Source organism: Martes martes, assembly GCF_963455335.1.
Source record: "Martes martes genome assembly, chromosome: 9".
Classification (NCBI taxonomy): domain Eukaryota; kingdom Metazoa; phylum Chordata; class Mammalia; order Carnivora; family Mustelidae; genus Martes; species Martes martes.
Window position 1 is genome coordinate 50,973,932 of NC_137896.1, and position 20,944 is coordinate 50,994,875.

Here is a 20,944-nt window from a genome sequence, read left to right on the forward strand (position 1 = left end):
GGCTGTTTGCCCCCCGCCCGGCAGCGCGCGCGCACCTGCCTGCCCCGCCCACCGCCTTCCGCTGGCCCAGCGAACTCGCCGCGCAAGTAGTGCCTCCCGGGGAGGCGGGGGTTCTGGGCTGCCAACGGAGGGCCCCGGGGATGGCATCCGAGCCCCGCTGACTCCGGTACTGAGGGGCTCAGGCCGGGGTAGGGGCGCTAGGGAGGGAGGGAGGCTGGGACGCTCCTGCCCGCTGCCACCTGCTGCTGCGTCCGCGGGAGCGGGAGGCGGGCCGGGCGGACAGGTTCCTGGCGGCCTGGGTGCTCCCACGCCGCGCAGCCCGTGCCCCACAACCCTCGCTCCACTTCTCGGTACCCTGGGAACGCGTGGGGCCCTACTGACATCGAGGGGCGCAGCACCACTGGGCTCGTCTGCCCCCCGGAGAGACGCCTGTGGTGACAGGCTTCTTTTCCAGAACTTGATGGAAAATTTTGTCCCTCAGACTCGCCGGGCTCCCCAGCCCGAGGGGAGCTGGCTCTGCCCGCGCAGCCTGGGCCCCACTGGGCCCCCTCCACCTCCAGTGCCTTTTACCCAGGAGCCCCAGGATACCATTCCTTTCTGGCCCATGGACCCCTTCCCCCCACCCCCACCCCTCCACTTTGGGGCTGCGACCACCCTGGGGTCACTTGCATCTCCAGCCCCCTACCCCACAGGTCCTTGTCCACCTCCAGGCCTGACCCCTGGCCCCTCTCACCTCTGGAGTCACTGAAACCCTTCCACTTGGGGGCCACCGGCATTTGCGGTCCCGGACTCCAGGGACTCCCCTCCACCTTGGAGCTCCATACCCTGTTTCTTCTAGGAACTGCTGTGCCTAGAGCGCAGAAACCCCACATTCTCAAGCCAGCTGTCTTCGGGCCAGGGACTCAGCTATCCTCAGGGACCCTCTTTTCCTGGGCCACATACCCCTCTCTGTGCAGGAGAGACCAGAGAGAGCAGGCTTGGGGATCCTTCCCTCCAGCTGGATGGAGGGGCAGAAGCTGGGGTGTGTGTGTGGGGGGGGTGCTCACAGGTGGCCTCCCTGGGTAAGGAGCTGCCAGGAGGAAGCTTCAGGGTGAGGCCACGATGTGGAAGCCTCAGGAAGCAGTAGGACTGGCTGCACAGACTCCAGGCTCCTGGCTTGGGCAGTGGGCATTTAGTGGCCAGAGCCCTACAGGGCCAACCCCGTCCAAACCACCCCCCCTCCCACCCCATCCTGGCCTGCTTTTTTGTTTTGAATTTGAACAGCACCCTTTTCTCCAGTACGAAATTGAAAGCTTTTCTTTGGAAAGTTCTGTGTCCAGGAGGCTCCTGGGCATCCACTTACTTTATTTCCTGAGGCTAGTTGAGGAGGGTGGCATCTTTGGGACCTTAACAGCAGGTCTCCTGGTCCTTCCTGACTTCCTTTTTTTTTTTTCCTTAATTTTTATTTTTTAGATTTATTTATTTGAGAGAGAGAGAGATAAAGAGCACACCACAGAACACGTGCAGGCACAGGTGAATGGGCCAGGCAGAGGGACGGAGAATCTCAAGCAGACTCCCCACTGAGTGTGGAGTCAGGTGGGGCTTGATCCCAGAACCCTGAGATCATGACCTGTGCCAAAACAAAGAGTCAGATGCTCAACCAGCTGAAACCACCACCCTCTGCCCCCCCTTTACAGATGGGTTACATCTATGCACTGTTAGGTGCTTTGCCTGGACCCGGCTAGTCTTACAGCAGTCTTAAGACACCGTCTCTTGCCCAGTGTATCTGATCAGTACCAACCCATGCCTCAAGTGTGGGAATGACTTCTTCCCGACTCCTTCTTAACCCCCTGTCCAGCCTGCATTGCCCACCCCTCTCCAGGCTGTCCTAGTTGTATATATTGGGTCCCTGTAGATTGTGGGCACCATCGGATCCTTACCCAAATGAGAACATGGCTCAGGGTTATGGAGTGAATATACCCTTTAGGAAACATTAAAGGATGTAGCATAACTGGTCCAGGGTCACCCAGCCTGTGAGAGGCATGGGTGAGATTCAGACTGCACTGGGTCCTGCAGCCATTTTCAGCTCACCTTAGTGTCCAACCTGGTCCCAGCAGGTTCCTGCTCAGCAGTTTGCTTTGTGCTGAGCTGGGCTTGCTTCCTGCTTGTGAAGCCATTTTCACAGTGTGTCCCCAGCCCACCCTCTCACATTCAGCATCAGTGCTGCCTTGGCTGGCCTCTGTTGATCGTGCCGTTCCTCTCCATCCCTCTGTCACCCCTCTGGCCCACTGTCCTACTGCCCTCTGTCCAGTGGGCCAAGTTCTGAGTTTCATGCCTGCACTTCCTCTCAACTGTGCTCTGTTGAAATCCTCTTTAACAGGGAGGACCTGGGGTGCCTGGGTGGCTCAGTGGGTTAAAGCCTCTGCCTTCGGCTCAGGTCATGATCCCAGGGTCCTGGGATCGAGCCCCGCATCGGGCTCTCTGCTCTGCGGAGAGCCTGCTTCCTCCCTTTGTCTCTGCTTGCCTCTCTGCCTACTTGTGATCTGTCAAATAAATAAATGAAATCTTTAAAAAAACAAAAAAACCCCAAAAAAACGGGGAGGACCTGCTTATCAGAGCAGCTTGATTTGGAATCTGTCTCCCCTGGGGATCAGAGCTTCTGACCATCATGTCCCCAGCCTCAACACTGGGGATGCCTGCCCAGCCTATTGTGGGTGCTCGTGGAGCTCTGGGATCTTGGAGAAGATTTGCCATGAAAATAGGCATTTATACATAATACAGAAGAGAAGATTTGAGGAAAACAACTGGGTGTCATCTGGTAATGTTTGTGTTAGGATGGTTCTGAAATTTCTGGGGCCTGAGTTGTCAAGAATCCTAGATTGCCCAGCTGGAAGGACCTCAGGTAGATCAGTTGGGACCCTCACCTCATTTGACAGATGGGAAGTTGAGGCCCAGAGCTTAGTGCCACAGAGCAGGAGTGAGGAGAGATGTTAGTGACAGGAAGAAACCATAGGGTGGATCAAAGAAGAACTTAAACAATTTATGGAAACCAATGAGAACAAAGACACTTCACTCCAAAACCTATGGGATACAGCAAAGGCGGTCCTAAGGGGGAAATTCATAGCCATCCAAGCCTCCCTCAAAAAAATTGAAAAATCCAGAATACACCAGCTGACTCTACATCTTAAAGAACTAGAGAATCAACAACAAATCAAACCAACTCCACACGTAAGAAGGGAAATAATCAAGATTAGAGTAGAGATCAACGAGGTAGAAACCAGAGATACAGTAGAACGTATCAACGAAACTAGAAGCTGGTTTTTTGAAAGAATCAATAAGATCGATAAACCATTGGCCACACTAGTCCAAAAGAAAAGAGAGAAAGCCCAAATTAATAAAATTACGAATGAAAAGGGAGAGATCACAACTAACACCAAGGAAGTAGAAACAATCATCAGAAGCTATTATCAACAGTTATATGCCAATAAGCTAAGCAACCTAGATGAAATGGATGCATTCCTGGAAAACTATAAACTCCCAAAATTGAACCAGGAAGAAATTGACAACCTGAATAGACCGATATCTAGTAACGAGATTGAAGCAGTGATCAAAAACCTCCCAAAAAACAAAACCCAGGACCTGACGGATTCCCTGGGGAATTCTATCAAACTTTCAAAGAAGAAATAATACCTATTCTCCTGAAACTGTTTCAAAAAATTGAAGCAGAAGGAAAACTTCCAGACTCTTTTTATGAAGCCAGCATTACCCTGAGCCCCAAACCAGGCAAAGACCCTACCAAAAAGGAGAATTTCAGACCGATATCACTGATGAATATGGATGCTAAGATTCTCAACAAGATCCTAGCAAACAGGATCTAACAGCACATGAAAAAGATTATCCACCATGACCAGGTGGGATTCATCCCTGGGTTACAAGGATGGTTCAACATTCGCAAATCAATCAATGTGATAGAACAAATCAATAAGAGAAGAGAGAAGAACCACATGATCCTCTCAATTGATGCAGAAAAAGCTTTTGACAAAATCCAGCATCCGTTCCTGATTAAAACGCTTCAAAGTATAGGGATAGAGGGAACATTCCTGAACTTCATCAAATCTATCTATGAAAAACCCACAGCAAATATCATCCTCAATGGGAAAAAGCTTGCAGCCTTCCCACTGAGATCAGGAACACGACAAGGATGCCCACTCTCACCACTCTTGTTCAACATAGTATTAGAAGTCCTAGCAACAGCAATCAGACAACAAAGAGAAATAAAAGGTATCCAAATTGGCCAGGAAGAAGTCAAACTCTCTCTCTTCGCAGATGACATGATTCTTTATATGGAAAGCCCGAAAGACTCCACCCCCAAACTACTAGGACTCATACAGCAATTCAGTAATGTAGCAGGATACAAAGTCAATGTCCAGAAATCAGTGGCTTTCTTATACACTAACAATGAAAATACAGAAAGGCAAATTAGAGAATCGATTCCATTTACTATAGCACCAAAAACCATAAGATACCTTGGAATAAACCTAACCAAAGAGGTTAAAGATCTGTACTCGAGGAACTACAGAACACTCCTAAAAGAAATTGAAGAAGACACAAAAAGATGGAAGACCATTCCATGCTCTTGGATCAGAAGAATAAACATCGTTAAAATGTCTATACTGCCCTGAGCAATCTATACTTTTAATGCCATTCCGATCAAAATTCCACCAGTATTTTTCAAAGAGCTGGAGCAAATAATACTAAAATTTGTATGGAATCAGAAGAGACCCCAAATTGCTAAGGAAATGTTGAAAAACAAAAATAAAACTGGTGGCATCACGTTACCTGATTTTAAGCTTTACTACAAAGCTGTGATCACCAAGACAGCATGGTACTGGCATAAAAACAGACACATGGACCAGTGGAACAGAGTAGAGAGCCCAGATATGGACCCTCAACTCTATGGTCAAATAATCTTTGACAAAACAGGAAAAAATATCCAGTGGAAAAAAGACAGTCTCTTCAATAAATGGTGCTGGGAAAACTGGACAGCTATACGTAGAAGAATGAAACTTGACCATTCTCTTACACCGTACACAAAGATAAACTCGAAATGGATAAAAGACCTCAACGTGAGACAGGAATCCATCAGAATCCTCGAGGAGAACATAGGGAGTAACCTCTTTGATATCAGCCACAGCAACTTCTTTCAAGATATGTCTCCAAAGGCAAAGGAAACAAAGGCAAAGATGAACTTTTGGGACTTCATCAAGATCAAAAGCTTCTGCATAGCAAAAGAAACAGTCATCAAAACAAAGAGGCAACCCACGGAATGGGAGAAGATATTTGCAAATGACAGTACAGATAAAAGGTTGATATCCAGGATCTATAAAGAACTCCTCAAACTCAACACACACAAAACAGATAATCATGTCAAAAAATGGGCAGAAGATATGAACAGACACTTCTCCAATGAAGACATACAAATGGCTACCAGACACATGAAAAAATGTTCATCATCCCTAGCCATCAGGGAGATTCAAATCAAAACCACATTGAGATACCACCTTACACCAGTTAGAATGGCCAAAATTAGCAAGACAGGAAACAACGTGTGTTGGAGAGGATGTGGAGAAAGGGGAACCCTCTTACACTGTTGGTGGGAATGCAAACTGGTGCAGCCACTTTGGAGAACAGTGTGGAGATTCCTCAGGAAATTAAAAATAGATCTTCCCTATGACCCTGCAATTGCACTGCTGGGTATTTACCCCAAAGATACAGATGTAGTGAAAAGAAGGGCCATCTGTACCCCAATGTTTATAGCAGCCATGGCCACGGTCGCCAAACTGTGGAAAGAACCAAGATGCCCTTCAACGGATGAATGGATAAAGAAGATGTGGTCCATATACACTATGGAGTATTATGCCTCCATCAGAAAGGACGAATACCCAACTTTTGTAGCAACATGGACAGGACTGGAAGAGATTATGCTGAGTGAAATAAGTCAAACAGAGAAAGTCAAGTATCATATGGTTTCACTTATTGGTGGAGCATAACAAATAATATAGAGGACAAGGGTAGATGGAGAGGAGAAGGGAGTTGAGGGAAATTGGAAGGGGAGGTGAACCATGAAAGACTATGGACTCTGAAAAACAACCTGAGGGTTTTGAAGGGGCGGGGTGGGAGGGTGGGGGAACCAGGTGGTGGGTATTAGGGAGGGCACAGATGGCATGGAGCACAGGGTGTGGTGAAAAAACAATGAATACTGTTACGCTGAAAATAAATAAAAAATTTAATTAAAAAAAAAAAAAAGAAATCATAGGGTGAGCACAAAGTGGCTGAGCCTGGACTTTGCTTATGCAAATGGGTTGCTAAAACAGTGGGCCTGAAGCTGCTGGCCCTATCTAGTGCCCAGCAAGAAGTAACACCAGCCCACACCTTCTGAGGTTTAACTCATGCCAGGAATGATTCTCAACGTTTTATTTGTGGGCACCTGGGTGGCTCAGTTGTTCAGCTGAGGTTATGCTCCCAGGGTGCTGGGATCTAATCCTCACCAGGCTTCCTGCTCAGTGGAAAGCCTGCTTCTCCCTTTCACACTCCCCCTGCATGTGTTCCCTCTCTCCCTGTCTCTCTCTCTCTGTGTCAAATAAATAAATAAAATCTTAAAACAGCAACAACGACACCAAAATGCTTTATTTGCCTGAGGAGATAGGGTCCGTTATGGCTACCATTTTAATGCATGGAAATATGGGCACAGGGAAGTTAAAGGAGTCCAAGGTCACACAGCTTGTAAGTGGAGGAGCCAAGATTTGAACCCTGGGCAGCCTGCCTCCAGAACCTGCATTATTTTGCCCCCTTGTGTATGTCATTTTTAAAAACCTTTCCCCTGAATTCTAACATACAGAGACATGTAAACGTTGTTAAGCATGTAGTTTATCGATCATCACAAAGCTTAGGTTCTGAAGCATTGTAGCAAGCTGGGGTGGGCTTTGATGTCAGACCTGGTTGGAATCCAGTTTCTGGTGCTGCATGACCTTAGGTGACTTACTCAACCTCAGTTTCTGCACTGAGTTTGGCAGCCTTGTGATGAGTAGAGAGTGTGACAGTGCCTAGCAGGTTTGGTGCCTGGTGAATGTTTAATAAATGGTTTTCTCTTCTTAATAATGAAGATTCTAAGTTGTGCTAGTTTTGTTAAGTGGACCGAATACCTTCCTCATTGGTTAGTTGCCTGTCAGTCACCTTGTAGGTACTTTGATGAGTCATTTTGATAAGTCACTATATGTAGCTGAAACATTTGGGGGTAGTGGGGGGACACCCCCCTGCATTGAAAGTCTGTAATTTAAAATGTCCCACCTGTGCCTATTTTTTTTTTTAAACATAACCACTTTGGGACAGTGAAAGTTATATGTCTTCTCCTTAGGGTTGTGACAGAGCCTTTGGGGACCCACTACAGCTACTTCCAGTTGCTGGAATGGGCTGAAACTTATTTTAACAACATTCCATCACATTCCAGGCACCTGGAAGGAGGAATATGTTGAACTTCTAGGGAATTATTTTTTGGAACTGTTTTTATCCTGCGGAATAACCCATTTAAAAATCGAATGACTTTTATGGTTGGCTTTTCCACTCTACATAATGCAAACTGACCCACTGTTTTCAGCTGCTTCTGCAGCAGTGGCAAAAGCAAGCCCATGGGAGTCTCCCCAGATTGGCCCCAGCACAGAGCTGCATCATTCTACACACCCCTCATGCCTTGTCTCCTTGTCTGTGAGGTGGTAATGATGGTGCAGGGAGCTCCAGGGGTTTTTGTGAAGGTTACAGAGATGGGGGGTGTGAACTCTCTCTGTATCTCTCTCTCTCTCTCCCTAAAATAAATGAATCTGTAAAAATAAATAAATACATACATACATAAATTAATTAATTATGGGTACAGAAATCAGTGATGGAGCTGGGCTGATGGGATGCTTGGCAGCAAAGACAGGTGCACCCTGCTTGAAGGCTTGGGGGTAGCTGTGGTGTCGCCAGTGGTGATGGGGGTGTGAGGAAGTTGCCTCGTGCAGCATCCAGAGAGAAGCTTAGATGGGGAAGGCTCCAGGGAGTAAATGCCCATGGGCAGGAAGCATCTTCAGGCAGATGAGTGTCAGAGGGTGTCCTCGTGGGTGGGGAGCACCCTTCCTCCCTGAAGCTGCCCACGAGTGGAGGTGTGCCTGCTGGGGACATAACTAAATCATTGGGGTTTAGCCTCCTAAGCTGTTAATTTATGAAGACGTGGTCAAGACCTTGTCCCACTGCTTTTTAAGAAGTAAATTAAACTGTTGTTTGGGATGGCGTTGTCTTCCAAAGGCTCATTCAGAGTCAGTGGCAGAGCTGCTGTGGGCTTTCCAACTTGTCTTGAAAGCCCGGTCCAGGCAGGGTGAGGAATATTCCCATCTCTTGGGGTCTCTTACCCTCTCTGCTTGTGGCAGAATGTGGTTTTGTGACTGGTAAATAAATAAACAGGCATCTTGTGCAGATCCTTCAGCTCTTTGTGTGGCTGTGGTAGAGGAAATCCCCATTCATTGGGCACAGACTGTGGTTGGACGGGCGGTGTGCCGGGGCTCTTACCCAGCATTCTCCTTTCACGTAATCCCAGACCAGACATGAGTTTTGTGGTGTTGCCACTTTCCTGCCAGCCAGGAGGGAAGTTGAGGCCCAGGAAAGTTACACTTTCTCGCTGTGGTAAGTGGCAGAGCCATGTCAGCCGGTCCAGGCCCTGGCTTTCAGGTCTGTTTGCTGTGAGCATTTCCTCTGGTGTTTCCAGCTTTTGGCCTGTTTGACCTGTCAGACTATTGATGGTGTTTTGATAATTCTAATAACTCTTGACATTGTGAGAGATTAGCTCTTCACTTTGTGCTAGAAATGTTTCTTGCTGTATTTTCCTTTTAATTAAAAAAAAAAAAGTCAAAGTCCCAAGTTTCTGCCCATTTGAATCTCCCTGAGTTTCCCTGTTGTGAAGTGGTTGGGTTTGGGGATTTCTAGGGCAGGGGCCCTGACACAGTTGGTGGTGGCTTTGCCTGGAGGAGCCCAGGGCTCAGGACTTAGAGTGGGGACTGGAGCAGTGTGAACTGTGGCCTGAAAATGTGTTCGTGTGTGCTGAGGTGGTGCCCAGATTCTTTCGGAGGATGAACTGAGGTTTTGCTCAGTAGGTTAGAGAAACACTTGATGGAATAACACTGATAATTTTGTTTTTGTATTCAATCCTAATTTTGTGTTTTTGTTTTGGTGTAGTACAGTGTGCTCTATGTTCTTTTTTTTTTTTTTTAATTTTTTATTTCTTTTCAGCATAACAGTATTCATTGTTTTTTCACCACACCCAGTGCTCCATGCAATCTGTGCCCTCCCTAATACCCACCACCTGGTTCCCCCAACCTCCCACCCCCCGCCCCTTCAAAACCCTCAGGTTGTTTTTCAGAGTCCATAGTCTCTCATGGTTCACCTCCCCTTCCAATTTCCCTCTCCCTCTCCCTCTCCATCTCCTCTATATTATTTGTTATGCTCCACAAATAAGTGAAACCATATGATACTTGACTCTCTCTGTTTGACTTATTTCACTCAGCATAATCTCTATGTTCTAAGAAAAAATTGGTAATCAATTCATACAATATCATGATTTAATAATCCTTCCTCACTCACTGGGTCATATTTCAGGTTTTTATATATCATTCCATCTGTTTCTGAATTCTGCATTTTGATTCATTCCTTCATTTTTAAATTTCTTATTTTAAAGATTTTATTTATTTGAGAGAGAGAGAGAGAATGAGCTAGGGACAGGGGCAGAGGGAGAAGAAGAGGGAGACTCCTCACTGAGCAGGGAGCCTGATGTGGGGCTCAGATCCCAGGTCCCTGAGATCAGGACCTGACCCGAAGGTAGATGCTTAACAGACTGAGCTACCCAGGTGCCCCCACATTCCTTCATATTTTTATTTTTCCTCCAGTGCCGCACTGTTTGGCTGGTTGCTTCGATTTCTGGGAGGGACCCCCCTCCCCTATTCTTCTAACAAGTTTGCTTTTGCTGTGTTGACTGGAGAAGGGCCAGGCTTCCTGAAGGTGAGTAGGATGGTTCAGTGACACCCAAAAGGCAGTGGCTATCATTGTTCCCACCGTGCTTCAAAACCTTCACCCACTGACTCTTTGATGACGGCAGCCACCAGCAAATCTCCTGCAGAGGACTGCTGCCTTGGGATGCTTTTCTCGTGGTGCTGGACTTCATTCCCCCTGGGCAGCCAGTATAACTAGGATTAGAACCTAGGAAAAGTCCCATTAGAACCCAAGAAAGTGGGGCACCTGGGTAGCTTAATCGATTGTCTGCCTTCAGCTCAGTTCGTGGTCTTAGGGTCCTGAGATCAAGCCCTGCACTAGTGTCCATGCTGGCTATGGAGCCTACTTAAAATCAAACAAACAAAAATCAGCCCAAGAAAGTACCATCCTTTGTGTTGTTCTATACTGTGGATCAGATTTTCTTTTTCTTTTTTTCTTTCTTCTTTCTTTTTAAAGATTATTTATTTGTCAGTGAAAGAACACAAGCAGGGGGAGCAACAGGCAGAGGGAGAGGCAGGCTCCTGGTTGGGCAAGGAGTCTGATGCAGAACTTGATCCCAGGACCCTGTGATCATGACCTGAGTCATGTTAGGCTGCTGCCTAACAGACTGAGCCAACCAGACATCCCCTGGGATCAGACTTCAATAACCCTACCAGATTTCTTTAGTTTTGACATTTTAAAGGACAATGGAATGTAGCTAACCCTACACCAGGGTTCTCCATCTGCTGGGGTTATGCTGTCCAGGCCTGTGTGCCTCCTACCCCATCAATTCCACCCATGTTTTAGCCAGAGAACTGTAGGCAGGTGTGTGTGTGTCACTGAAAGCTTTGACTCATCATTCCTATCTTTATTGTAAGCTTATGGTCTTTATTTTTCCTTTTTTGGGGTAAGATTTTATTTATTTGTTTGTTTGTTTGTTTATGAGAACGACTGGGGAGCAGAGGCAGAGGGAGAAGCAGACTCCCTGCTGAGCAGGGAGCCTGACATAAGGCAAGATCCCAGGACCCTGGGATTATGACCTGAGCCCAAGGCAGATGCTTAACCGACTGAGCCACCCAGGCACCTCTTTATTTTTCCTTTATTGATTATCTGCCTTTCTGAGGCAGCCTTCTACCTGGGTTTTCATAACTCCACACTAAGCTATTTATCCACTAGGTGTGGCCTATTTTGGGGTCATTCCTATACATTCTGGCTGTGCTGCTAAATGATGCTATGATCTTGGACTCTTTTTTTTTTTTTTTTTTTAACCTCTCTGAGCCTTGGTTTCCTCTGTGGTAATGGGGATAATATGCCCTCTCTTGTAGATGTGTGGAGGGCCATGGCTAACTTGGATGCGGTTGGGGTCATCTCACGGCACATGGCATACACAATTTATCTTGCTTCCTGTCTTGATAATGACATCTTGGTTTTCATGCTGTCTTAGAACAAGTAGAACTTGACTTACATGTAGGTTGTGAATTCACGTACTTTTGACAGGGGTGTTATTTTGGTTTAGTTTAGTTTAGTTTTAAGCAGGCTCCATGCCCAGTGCAGAGCCCAGTGTGGGACTTGAACTCACTACCGTGAGATCAAGACCCAAGCTGAGATCAAGAGTTGGCCGCTCAACCAGCCTAGCCACCCAGGCATCGCTTCAGTTTATCATTTTTCAAAAAATGTGAAAGACAAGTAACACTTTCTCTGCCTGGACCTGTCCTCACACCTGCTATGCTGTCCTGGGGGTCAGACGTGTAACTGGTGTGGTGCTGGTGATGATGAGCAAGACAATTGTTAAGTCTTTTTACCCTAGCTGTTGTTGTCCTATTATTTCACTTTATTTTTTTTTAATATTTTATTTTATATCGTGGTGATATATGCTAAAACTGTAGCTTCTGGTCCTGCATTAAAACTTGGATATGTAGGGCATTTTTCAAGGATTCATCCCTGGAAATACAGTATTTGTTTTTCTCTGTCTGACTTATTTTGCTTAGCAAAATACCCTCTAGGTACATCCATACTATTGTAAATATCAGGATCTCATCCTTTTTGATGGCTAATATACCATTGTGTGTATGTACCACTTCATCTTCTGTTGCTGAACACTTGGGCTGCTTCCATATCTCGGCTATGGAAAAAAATGCTGCAGTAGGCTTAGGGGTGCATCTGTGCTTTCAGAAAGTTGAGTCTGATGTGTCAACTGCCACAACAGTCATGGGAACTCAGGAAGGGAGCCAGGTCCAGGAGGTAAGAGGAGGAGTGCAGCGTTAGGCGGTCTGAGTTAAGGTGTCTGTGGGACCCGCAGGTGTATGTTCTGGTTGGACAGTCAAAATGTAGGGATGAGTGCTTGGGGGAAGAGAGATGCAATCATGCTGTTGCCAAGGGACATATTCCTTGTAGAGAGAGTGACAGTTAAGGATTTAGGGTAATTCCTTCTTTTCTTGGGCAGATAAAGAGGAAGGATAAAGGAGTAGTGGATGGAAGGGGAGGGATGTGGCTTTGATGCCAGGAATGCATTTTTGCACAGATGTCTAGAGAAGAGAGACTTCAAGGAATGAAATGTCAGCAATGTTTGATGATGCGAAAAGTTGCAGAGCAGCTTGATTAGGGGGTGGTGGTAGATCGAGGAGGTTGTCACTGCATACTAAAAGAAAAGGTGAGGTGAGTAGTGGGGTCCTAAACCAGACAGAGAGATAGAGTGACTGGGGGTGAGACCATGGAGGCTGCACACAAGAATAGCCTTTTAGAAAGTTTGATGGTAAAGACAGACGATCATAACTCCAGGCATAGCTTGGTTGAGGGCAGGTTTTACAGGCTGTGTTTACCTATTTGCAGATTGACTGAAGGGAGATGATGGATGGTGCATGGTGCTGGGGGATGTGGGTTGAGGTGGGATCAGGTATACAGAAAAGCACGCAGAGAGGAGTGTATGGATGCCCTGACTGCTTCTGTAGAACCCGAGGCCAACATTAGGCATGGAGGGAATGGAACGTGGCTCAAGGAGATGTGCAGTCTCAGACACAGACCACATGGCTCAGAGTCTTATAGGGCTCTCCTTGCCTCTGCATGGCCCTTCTCACAGGGTTTAAGTTTTGAACAGTCCTTTTGTTGCTCTGGGTTTGGGGTGTGACTGGAGAGACAGAGCAGAGAGCAAGGGCTGAGAAAAGACCAAGAGGGCAGGAACTCACAGAGGGGAGTCTACTACCCTCTCTACCTGCCTTGGTATGGGCTGTCTCCTGACCTGGATGGACAGATGACCTGCCATTACTTCTTTTAAAAATGCATTTGGCTTTACTCTGCCAGAAAGCAACACATGTTTATTGAAGAATAGTTGGAAACCCCAGAAAAACTGAAAGAAGAAAATAAGCACTCAGCTGAAGACAACCATTCAAAAGTTCTGGCACCTTTTCCTCCCAACTTTCACTGAAGTTCAACAGATAAATGTGCATATATGAAGTGATTTCTGGGAAAGACCAAAAAAAAAAAAAAAAAAGATACCAACAACAAGAAAACAAAAAAGAGAACAAAGCAGAAGAAAATGGTGTTCATTTTCTTCCTGAGGCTGCCCTTTCTCCGTACTGCTACTTGGTTTTGCTACCTGCTTTCTCCCTGGGCTTTCTTTCTTTCTTTTTTTTTTTTTAAAGATTTTATTTATTTATTTGACAGACAGAGATCACAAGTAGGCAGAGAGGCAGGCAGAGAGAGAGGAGGAAGCAGGCTCCCTGCTGAGCAGAGAGCCTGATGCGGGACTCGATCCCAGGACCCTGGAATCATGACCTGAGCCGAAGGCAGAGGCTTTAACCCACTGAGCCACCCAGGCGCCCCTCTCCCTGGGCTTTCTTGACAAAACATGGTTCCACTACTTTTCCCTTCTTCAAAGTGTTTGACAGAGTCATTTGCTTTCAACATGGAGTTTGAGGAAAATGGACTATTGTTTTAAAATATTCTATCATGTATGCTGTAATATCTCATCCTGGACATGATACAAATGCTATGATAAAAAGAGGAGATGCTTTGAAAGTGATCACCAGAGTTGTGAAATTCATTGGCATGATCCTTCTTTTGAGGGTCATAATTCATTTAGTTTTTTCTGCTCCAGATTAACCTTCACAGTCTTCAGTTGTTATGTGCATTAGACACAGTATTAACAGTAGCGGCAGTAAAAATACTCCTGTCACCCTTTACAGGTACCATTTTACTAGCGTCTCCTTACTACTGTAGCAGCTTTAAACCCTGTTTCCATCCTGTTCATTCCTTTAAATGCCTTCTCTCTCTGGCTTTCCTTAAAACCTTTTTTCTTAGTTTTTGGTGTTGTGTAGCTTTACCACAAAATGTCTAGTTGAAGATTTCTTGCCCTGCTTGGTATCTGTGCATTTCCTGTATTTCTAGATTTATCATTTCTGTAAAATGTTCCGCTGTTGTCTTCTGAAATGTTGACTCTGTCCTTCTGCTGTACTTCCCAGGATTCTTATTTAAACCTCCCATCTGTTGTCCATGTCTCTCGAGCTGGCGTTCATCCTCTTCTCCTGCCTCCTTGTGTTGCATTCTGGGGAATGTCTTCACTTCTTGTGTGCAGTGCGTGAAGTCCTTCATTTGAGGCTCATCTACTGTCCCACCATTCTGTTGTGTTTTACGTCTCAGTGATTTTTGGTCCCTGTTTAAGTTCCTTCAGTTCCATGTTCACACTTGGCCTGTTGCTTTTGATAGGCTCTTGATCCTTCTTCATTTTTAGACCTTTTTTTGTGTTCTTAAACAATTAACATGTAATATTTCCTATTGTGTATCTGATCATTCCAGTGTCTAAAGTCTTCATTTTCCCTCAGTCTGCTGTCTCTCACAGTGGCCTCATTTCTTGCATGATCTGTGATGGGATTTTGAGACCAGATTTATTGGAACATAGAGGTAATCTCTTTTAATTCTGTGTTTTTCTGGAGGGGTTGTCTTTCCTTTGCCAGGAGGCTGGGAGTGTTCTTGGTTGGGATCACTTTGGTTCCATTTGAGGGTCCTGGTTTATTAAGGAAAGCTCAGGTTCAGTTCCCCCAACTTACCATGTCATGGGAACTGGGGTCTGGAGGGCACAGACCTGTAGAGATCCTGCAGTGAAATTGGCATTTGTTCTCTGGCACCCTGATTTGTTTCTCTTGAGCTTGTTGCTTACAGATCAGGTTTTGGCTCACTTGTTTCTGCCACCTTCCTTCTTCCTGCTTCCTTTCCTACCATTTTCTAAGTCCTTTGTTAGTTTTCCGATGTCCTCTAAAGCCCAGAAGTGTTTTGTGAGTTCCATTTGCCATCACTAATTGCAAGTCTCGTCCTGCAGCAGGAAGGCCAGAGCCAGACACTGTAATCCTCTACCTCCCACAGAGGAGATTTTAATACCCTCTCCTTGTGTCCAGAAATTCTAGATTAGGGATGGAGTTATGGATACATTACCATCTACAGAGGATTAGTTGCCTATATAATAGAACAAGTATGCATTATTCTAATCTTCCTAAAACTTCCATTTTGCACAATAAATATGAATGAATAAGGAACCCACATTACTTTTGTTTATGCAGATGTTCTCTTTCCGTCTCTGGGTTTTAGAAGGTAGGTTGTAATTTGTATGGTTCATTCTGAAAATTGGGTAACTTCATTCTTATTTTCTACATGTTGGTGCCATATAAAGCGATGGTTTATGGAGATTCAGAGGTAAATATTTATCAACATACAAGTAATTGGGGAAGGCTTCCTTTACAAAAGGTAGAATTATTAAGACCTGTTTAATCACAGAAGGGATATCCTGTAAAGATAGCCCATAAATAAAAAGTGGATCAGAAGAAAGCAGAGAGAGGAGAGAGTTTGGAAGGAGCATGTGTAGGGACACCTGCTGCCTATCCCTGTAAGTCAGGGGCGATCTGGAAGGGAAACCTTGTTAAAGAAGGCAGTAGTGTTTAGATGTAATGAGCTACTGGAAACCTCACAGTGCCCTGGTGAAGCAATTGGTGTGCAATCAAGGCTGCCAGCCCAGTTGAAGTTGCAGCTTCAGGCAGCAAGTGAGCAGGCCTTTCAGTCTGCCTTTATCTCCAGTGGGAGCAACTTGTCCTCCTTGAAGTTGGCCTCCAGACACCTTTTCCTGTGGCTAGACATCTGTGCATCACTGAGAATTTCTGTGGTTGCTGCTTTATGGGGATGTTTGTCAGTTTTGGGTTTTGTTTGTTTGTTTTGTTATTTACCGAGGTTCACTTGCTAACTTTACTCTTCTCTTAAAAATATATTTCATCTAGGGGCACCTGGATGGCTAAGTGGGTTAAGCCTCTCTCCTCAGCTCAGGTCATGATCTCAGGGTCCTGGGATGGAGTCCTGCATTGGGCTCTCTGCTCAGCAGGGAGCCTGCTTCCTCCTCTCTCTCTCTCTCTCTCTGTCTGCCTCTCTGCCTGCCTCTCTGCCTACTTGTGATCTCTCTCTCTGTCAAATAAATAAATAAATAAATAAATCTTTTATTTATATATATATATGTATATTTTCATCTATCATTGCCATATATTTCAAATGGTAGTGGGGGATGATGGTGTGGGACCCCATAAAATGAATTTACACTGCCACTTTGACCACAATATAAGTGTTGTACACAGCCATCCTGTGTCCCCTTTCCTTCTGAAATGGATTCTCTCTTCCCAGCTATTATCAATGGAAGACCGGGGTCTTTGTTGTTGTAGGTGACCTGTCCAAGATCGCATAGCTTTCGAGGTTTAACCTTTGGTCTGATTGTAGGACCCATTTTCTTTAACTCAGTGCCATGCAACCTACCATGTAGGAGTCTCAATACTCTCCTGCTTTTGCAGCTGTACTCCACAGGCCATGTCTACCAGTACGTATCTGTTCTTGTCTAGTTCACTCATTTATTACACACATTTACTGGATGCCAGCTACATGTTTCAGGCACCTTTCTAGGTGCTGGCCCAGTCAGACACAACCTCCTGCCCTCATTGAGCATGTTCCATTTCCTACTACTGGAAGCATCCACCAGGAACAATGGACTTATGCCAGAAGTCCAGCAATGACATGAGTCCCAGAAAATCCTGAATGGCTCTTTGTGGAAGTGATGCTTTGGTGGCAGCCCTCGAGGTAGCTCCCTGCATAGGTGAAAGGGAGGGCTGGTGTAGAAATGCCTGATGAATGGGCTTCAAGGTCAAATAACTGAGCCAGATCTTTAAGGTCTTATTTAGCTCTGAGATTTTTCAAGAACTTTACATGATACATGTGCATATTATAGTGAGATAACAAAAACCCTATTCAAAGCACACTGTAAATTTGGAGGACAATTGTCTTTGCATTGTTTTTGTGATTAACTGACAGTCGATGATACAGGCACTGTTGTAAGTCACTTAACACTGTGCCAACACTTTGTGGTAAATTCGTTTATTATCCCCATTTTTCAGAGGGGGAGACTGATGCAAAGGGAGAAGTTCAGTGGTTCTCCACTGGCCACAGCTAAGCTAGCAAGAAGCAGAGCCTGCTTTGGAACCAGGCACTGTGGCTCCAGACCCCAGCTCTTCACCCTTGGGCTTCTTGCAGCACGCCTGCTTCCTAAGAACTTGGTGCAGGAATTTAACAGTACCTTTAACTTCTAGTTTTTCTTTCTCAGAACTGAATCTGCATTGCAGTGCATCTCTGCATAAACATGTGTTTAATTTTGTCACCTTTAATTTTTTTTTTTTTTTTTAGTTTAGATCTGAAGGAGTCAAGCTGTTTCTTCTGTGGCTTCAAGCACTTCAGACAAACTGTGCAAAAGAGCAGGTGCTGATTTTTGCTTGCCTCATGCCTCGTTTCCCAGCGATCATGTCGTCCAGAGGGACCTGTACGGTGGAGACACTCATCAGTCCTAGCCCTGGTGTGGCAGATGGTGAGGAACATTTTAGCCAGCCTTACAGGTTGAAATGACTCTGGAAGTTCTCTTGAGGGATTCCTCAGCTTGTCATGATCCTGAATAGAAATCTTTATTTCGTAGATGAGTTCGGAGGAGGAATTATCCCCTGCTCTTGTTCACAGTAATGTCTTACAGACATTAGAATAGAAAGAATCAGAGCCTATTTTATATGAAATGAGGACAGGAGACATTTACTGAAGTGATGGAAACAGGAATGGAAGGGAGGAATCAGATGTTGGGAACAGCAGGAAGTAGAGACACATCATGTATCTGGAGTGTTTTCTTGGTTGTGAATGAGATTTAAATCTGCCATCCAAAACTACTGTTTATTGTCCTCATCATGATTTTTTCATGAGTGGACATTCATCTGCTCACCCAGCTGTGTATTTTCATGCTGAATTCATGGAAAGACAGTAGCTGCTTCCTGGGAATAGTCATGGCAGCCATCTGTGTCCCATGAGTTTTTAAGGAACTTGCCAGTTAGGGCCATTGATTGATTAATGCATATCACTTTATTGCCCAATGACAGGTACTTGATCCTTAGGCTGACCAAAGCAGAATTTGGCAGAGAGAAGAATGGTTTAGAGGGAGAGGTGGCTTCATGGGACTTTGTACCATATTTCCAAGCCCTTGATGCTCACTGGCCTGGAGTGTAGTGTAAGTAGGTTCCAAAGGAGGGGCAGATGTATTTTAATGGAGGCCATTTTTTAAAAACCCTTTGAATGTTGGTGAAAGAACTCCTTTTTTCCCCACTCTGAAGCAAAGATATATCCACAAGAAATCACTCCACTCTTGCCAGCCATATCAGGGGAAAGGATCACTGAGGACCAAACATGCATTTTTCTTCAAGTACTCTTGAACTGTGTGGTTATTCAGGTAAGAGCAAAATCATGGATAATTCAGGAATGGTCTTCCTCTTGATGGGAAAGAGGAAACATTGCTTATTTTCTCCCAGCTCATCCATATTTTGCATGTTTGTTTGTTTGTTTGTTTTTTGAGGTGACTCTTTATGATATTTCACTAGAACTTGAATATGTGCCATATCACATCAGCAAAGACCTGGCATACATATTTTGTGTGAGAGTGTATGTCAAGGAAACAATTCAGTTCTCCCCTCTGCTTTCACATTACCATATTCACACAGAACACTTCACTTCTAACACTGTGGCTGAGTGTGTGGGTTTTTCCCTCACCCAGCAACTCTGCAACACCAGCTGGGTGTCCTGTAGTTTCACTCAGCTTTGACGCTGTCTGCCTTGAGATGGCATCTGATCCCACAGGTTAAGGGCTCAGTCCCATGAGACTGTTCCATCACATTCAGGTGCCAGTCATGAGTAGGAGGGGCCCAGGTTACCTAAAACTTCTCTACAACTTGGCTACAAATCAGAGGTTCCTTCAACTCCTCCTCTGGTTCAACTGAGTGGCTCACAGAACTCTGGGAAACATTTGTTTTCATTTATAATTTATGAAAGGTATGATAAAGGATACAGATGAACAGTCAGATGCAGAGACACAAAGGGCACAGTCTGGGAGGGTCCCAAGCACAGGAATGTCTATTCCTGTGGAGCTGGGGTTCATCTCCCTCCTGGTATGGATATGTTTACTCACCTGGAAGTTCCCTGAAACCCCTGCTATGAGGATTTTTATGGAGGCTTCCTTACATAGATGTGCTCTGTTTCCATTCCCCTCTCTGGAGGAATGGAGGGGTTGGGGTGGGGGTGCTGGAGATTCTAAGTTCTAATCGTGGTGTGGTCTTCCTGGTGATGAGTCCTCACTCAGGAGCCATCTGGGAGCCCACCCAGAGTTGTGTTATTAGAACAAAATATTAAACTCAAAATGGATGAAAGACCTCAATGTGAGATAGGAATTCTTGCCAGTTTTCTTAAGGGGAGTCTTTCTCTCTGCTATCCCTCAAGATTCGGTCCTTGCCTCCCTTTCTGACTGCACTGTCCGTTTGGGCAATCTTGCCTATTGGGCAGGTGGAATGGACCAGTAGGGTCAAAATGCACAGCTTCTAGAAGACAATGGGATACTCCAGTCTGCTCTCAGGACGTTGGAATCCTTGTGTTTCTGGTGCTGGCCACAGGAGATGGGAGAGAAGCGCAGACAAGAAAGAATGCTAAGTCATTATAGAGAACTGGTGGGAAAAAATACAGGCATGATGAGTAGAATGAGTTTAAAAACATGATATCATTTGGTGATTTTTTTTAATACTCAGTAAGAATATTTTTAACAAAGCTAACCATTTAGTTTTGAAGTATTCATTCTTATCATTTGAGTTTTAAGATAGGATTACATTACATGATTGTCAACATTATTTGGTACCATGACTTTTTAAAATTTAGGATAGGAATTTTAATAAGATAGCATTTTAGTTCAGTAGACATTTAAGTTAAAATTTAAATGTCCTTACGTTCTTTCCCACGTATTATCCAAAGGCTATAAGCTTAGAGTGGAAGAATAAGGAGAATCAAGATACTTGTTTTAAGCTTCTTTTTACATTGTTTTGAAAATATTGTCTTCCTCATTTATTTCCATCATTTACCATGTTAACAAAATCTACAAACCTGTACTTGGTAAGTACTGATTGGGCTGGGTATAGAGGATGTCCACAGGGAAGCTGTTCATTTTCTTTCAAAGTGACCTTTGTTTATTTTTAAGCAAAATAGTCATCTTATTCTTATATTTAATGGTAACTTTATTGTAAGAGGTTTAAAATTTCCTAATAAATGATTTTACCTATTTGTATAAACTATTTATTTGTACCTCAGGAAGACTGTGGCTCCTAAAGTAATTCAACATGTGTCATGATTCTTTTTGGTATAATTATATTTAAAATTATATTTTTAAATTTTAATTTTTTAATTGAAACTGTTTATTGAAGGCAGTGTTCATTTTCTCATGCAAAGATGTCGAAATAAACATTCTTGTTGAAGTCTTCTCTTAAAGGTGTTGAGGTATGGTGACCCCAGACCTTGCCCAGTGGTGAGGCAGACCATCCCAGGCCATGCAACT

At 44.8% G+C, this 20,944-nt stretch overlaps 1 protein-coding gene across 1 annotated transcript in view; it reads left to right on the forward strand.

The window, feature by feature from the left end:
- Window positions 1-17,844: 17,844 nt before the first annotated feature.
- The window catches only part of LOC308349086 (uncharacterized protein), a gene marked incomplete at its 3' end in the record, with an annotated part of 78,337 nt that continues 75,237 nt past the window's right edge, over window positions 17,845-20,944 (forward strand). The window contains exon 1 of the mRNA XM_080813622.1: window positions 17,845-17,905. Coding sequence (XP_080669748.1) covers window positions 17,903-17,905 — 3 coding nt within the window. The 5' untranslated portion in view covers window positions 17,845-17,902. The remainder of the gene's footprint in view (window positions 17,906-20,944) is intronic.